At 27.5% G+C, this 4522-nt stretch overlaps 1 protein-coding gene across 2 annotated transcripts in view; it reads right to left on the reverse strand.

Annotated features, from left to right (window-relative positions):
* The window catches only part of LOC106793670 (UDP-glucuronosyltransferase 1-3-like), a gene marked incomplete at its 5' end in the record, with an annotated part of 6726 nt that extends 2204 nt beyond the window's left edge, over positions 1-4522 (reverse strand). The window contains 4 exon segments of one of the 2 annotated variants that reach the window (XM_014760811.1): positions 2941-3744; positions 3850-4069; positions 4178-4397; positions 4512-4522. In XM_014760811.1, the coding sequence (XP_014616297.1) occupies positions 3441-3744; positions 3850-4069; positions 4178-4397; positions 4512-4522 (755 nt within the window). 2 annotated transcript variants of the gene reach the window in all.

Genomic DNA, 4522 nt, shown 5'->3' on the forward strand with positions numbered 1-4522 from the left:
TATTATAACGATTAATAATTTCATGATGGTATATTTTCTTTTGTCGACTTTTGAACCAACTCACGACAATGCACTTATAAAAGTAAGTAAAATAAAGTAAATGTACTGAAGAAATAATGCACGACAGACCTACTGATAAAAATTCCAATTGCGTTACATGTAATCTATTATATTCATTCACGATAAAAAACCCATTTTCTTTACATACCGTCTTTGTTCATTCTATATACGTTTAATGCGGTCAAACTGATTCAAAAACGAGTGTGGGATGGCATCGGTGCGATGGGTTAAATATGCTCCTTCCGTCTATTTCCATATTTTATAAAGTTCATAGAATAGAATCTTTTTAACGTAATCGTATGATTTCAAATTTATGATGCATATACTTATATTTGACGGTCAACTGTGGACAAAAGATACATTTAAAAATTTTCCTTAATGCTTTATCGTTATGAGTCACTAATTTACAAATCTAAGTAACTTCAAAAAACAAAATGTAATGCAAATGAATAAAATAATATATATTGTCGTATTATTTTTCATTGAATAATCATGAAATATGTTTTTAATTATTTATGTTAGACCTAATTATTGAGGACATTTATTTTAAATATATAAAGTAAGGTCTTATTAAAGTGCTGTAATAATAAAATTTGAAAAAATTCAATAAGACGCGTTAATCGATTTTGTCTATAAATGGTTCACATTATATGCTGTTTGAAAGTGTTCTGTCTTCTTTCTTTGTTACGTATTGAATTAAAAAATATGATCTTTTCCTCTTATAATGAAAATGCGTATAATATAAAATTACATAAAACAAGAAAAAGACAGCAGACAGCCGCTCAGGTAATCAGACTTGCATATCCAGCCGATCTATTCTCGGCATTACTGCTTTGTGCTGTAGCGAAAAATATTCCTAAAAGGATTTAAGGTTTATTTAATAGAAACACTTCCATTCTACCTTGATCAAACTTTATATCATACAAATTTTTTATTTTGAAAAAAAAAGATAATTTCTATTAACTCGTTATATAGTATAAAAAGAGAGCGTGACACTTCAAAATTGATTACGAGAAGTATAGAATGATAAAGCACTAATATTTATTACGTTTTGTTATCAACGTTTTACCTTGGATTAAAAATGTGCGTTTATCGTGAATAGGAATATCATATAATTATTTCTTGACTTATGAACTTGAAATGTCAAAGATAAAGATATGCAGAACTAGCGAATATTTCCCCTTTTCCTCAACTCTTTCTAGAAATATTTTTCCAAAGGTTGCAATATATCAGGCTCACAAATGCAATCATTTGTAAACGTTAATGTTGATAGCTAGGAACAACATTGGTGTTATTGAAATAACAAATTTGTGGAAAACATGTATTCACCATCAAAGGATCACATCTTGTGGAAGTGCTTTAAGACAATGCTTGGGCTCTTTCCACAAAATCGGTCATAGAGACGGTATTGGCCCTTATAATTTGTTTTAAGTATTATAAAACAAGAACCTCGTTTTTTTATTAGAAATTTCTGATATTATTCAATATAACAAAAAAGGAAAATGATAGTATTGCAAAATAATGCATTATATTTATCGCATTATTTATTTTTTCATCCGATTTTATAACTTGATATTAAAAGTGCGAAGTGTTATCAAGTTATCGATTAAAATTATTATCAGCTACATTAAATAAGTAAGTAAGAGTTTATTTGTTCAGTTAAGTTAATTCAGTTAATTGAAAGCTAGTTCGAATTTTTGTCCAGAAAAACCTTTTTTACTATGATTGAATTTTTTCAAAAGAAAGTTTACTGAAATCAATTAAGTAAGTTCGATAATAAAGTTTTATTAATTAATTAGTCAGTATTAATATATTTTTCTTTTTATTACAAGTGATTATATTATTGATTTTTATTCAAATAAATATATAAGGATCGTTTTTAGAAAACTTTTATACATTCACTCTGACAAATATATCGAAGAATAATCATTTGTTTTTCAAGTTCGTCTTCAGATTCCTTTTAATCGTCGCTTCAATGAGTAGCGGATAAATTTTTTCATTGTCGCTTTTTGCGAAAAAAAATCTATTTTCTGATGCGACTCTGCCTACGCGAGCTATGATTTTCTCCTATCTCCAATAATTGGGAAAAATCATCTCCTTATCTAATATTGGATCCATCACACCTTCTCTACTTATTTCTTTTTCTTTCTTTTTCTTCTATATTTTTTTCTTTTTTTTTACTCTGTCTCTTTTTTCTCTATATTAAATATACTCACACGAATTATATAATCGCATTTTTGTTGATGTACTTAACTTTTGAAGAGTAGAACAGGCGAGAGTTTTTTGTTTTGTTTTTGTTTACAATTCGGTAAATATATTTATATTAGATAAGTATTTATCATTGGGTCTGAAGCAACACGTACATGCTTGCTATTTTTCTTTATGTCTGTCAAGCGTTAACCGTATATTTACTGCTAGAGTACAATTAATCTGCGCATGAAATGTAATTTCCTCGTAATAAAGATAAGAATTAGTAGATTATTTCAACTGGCAAACTACTTGAAACAAATCGAGAATAGTTCCACCTAAAAAATTTTCTTTTTTCTTTCTTTCTTTCTTATTCTTTTAATTTTTTTTTTTTTTTTGGCAGTTTTAACCATTGAGACGGAGTGATATTCCATTCAAGACGGAGGGAAAAGAAATGAAAGAGAACTGACAATAAATTAGGGTAAACGGTGATTTAAAATAATTATTTCTGAATGTAAATAAAGTTTTTAATCAATTTATTATTACTTCATAGCATCGCACATTTATAAGAATCATATTTTGTTAAATTTTTATATTTTCATAGTTACTACATAAAACAATCCAGAGTCCTTTTAATTTAATTTTCATTTTATTTTTGATCAGGATAAGATTAATTTTTTAGAAGACGTAAAATGAATTCGATTTATTATGATTTTTAAATATTTACATTGCACAGTACAATATTTCCTTTTTATTTCCTTTTTAATGATACTCGCAGTTTACAAAAAGACTTGCACCCTATAAACTCATTACATTCTTACATCGTTTTCAATAATTTTTACATTTTAAAACGACACAAGGCAGTAGTCTAAAATTATGGAAATTTCACTTACATTTTACTTTGATTCAAGATCGTTTTATGAAAAAATAACGTTTGCACTTGCGTATGATAGAAGAATTTTCATAAAAATTATTAAAAAAAAAATGACATCTCTAATTGAGTAAATAATGATTAGTGAAATAATACAATCCTGTATGTATGTAAGTACGTAAGTAATTATGTAATATGTATGTAAGTTTTCCTTTTTACTATAATCTTATCTACTTATGAACTTATTTTTTACTTATCTTATCTAGAAGCTGTTCTAAATATATATATATACAGCCGTCACTTTTTAGTTACGATTATTCAACTAGCTCAATTTTTTTTTCTTTTTTTCTTTGGATAATAAAGTTGCGTAATATTTTATAATAATTATGAATACTTTAACAGTAATGTAAAGGCTAAGGACGGCAATTATAAACAATATAATAGATAATAGGGCGATAACATCAGTGTTGTATCTTTGATACCACGGTTCATTTATGATGCTAGAACGGAGATGATTTGCTCCCTTATGACGAATAACATATTCTATCCACCAAATGACGTTTTCCATGGTGTCAAATGGTTTATCTTCTATGAGATTTTTAAGTTTCAACATATTTTCTTTATAGCTAAAAAAAAAAATTATTACAGTAAATATCTTGTTTTTTACTACAACTGATGTTTCATGCAAATAAGTCTTATCTTTAAAACATTATTTTACCATATGACTTTACCTTGTGTTATTTAAGACGTCCATAATCGCTTCGTTTAAAGCTTCTCTAGTCATTTGTAAAATTTCGACGCTCCTGCATACCCCTAAACTTTCCATTTTCATGACTATCATATCTTGATCGGATAATATTGGTATTGCTACAAGTGGTACTCCGAAATTTATAGCTTCTTCTGTACTTTGAAGTCCACCTTGATAAACGAACAGCTTCAAATTTGGATGCGCTGCATTTTCATTTAGTAATTCATGGAATACAAACATGCTAATTATTAGCTAGAAAATATGCAGGCTCGCAAGGATTGAAGAAATATAAAAATTCCCAGATATATTACCCAGGATGTTTTGTTGCGGAAACCATTCTGCAGTATATATATTATCTGATATTTTTGAAAAGTTTCCCTTGAGTTTCCATACAACCTTCATCGGTAAATTTGAGAAAACATGGAAAAATGAATCCAACAATTTTTCCGGAAACGTWGATGGATTTGCGTTTGTTCCAAAACTGACATAAATGAAACCATTAGACGCATTATCTATGAATTTTTTTAATTCCTAGAAAGAAATCATGAATACTAAATCAGATTTCAAAATTTTATAATGAAAGGGAATGTTTTGATGCAAAAATAAAGGAAAGTAAAGTATTAGATGTATCATACAAGAAATTACCTTCGATAAAG

The sequence above is a fragment of the Polistes canadensis genome, unplaced genomic scaffold, assembly GCF_001313835.1.
Source record: "Polistes canadensis isolate GaletaPanama2010 unplaced genomic scaffold, ASM131383v1 scaffold_16, whole genome shotgun sequence".
Lineage (NCBI taxonomy): Eukaryota > Metazoa > Arthropoda > Insecta > Hymenoptera > Vespidae > Polistes > Polistes canadensis.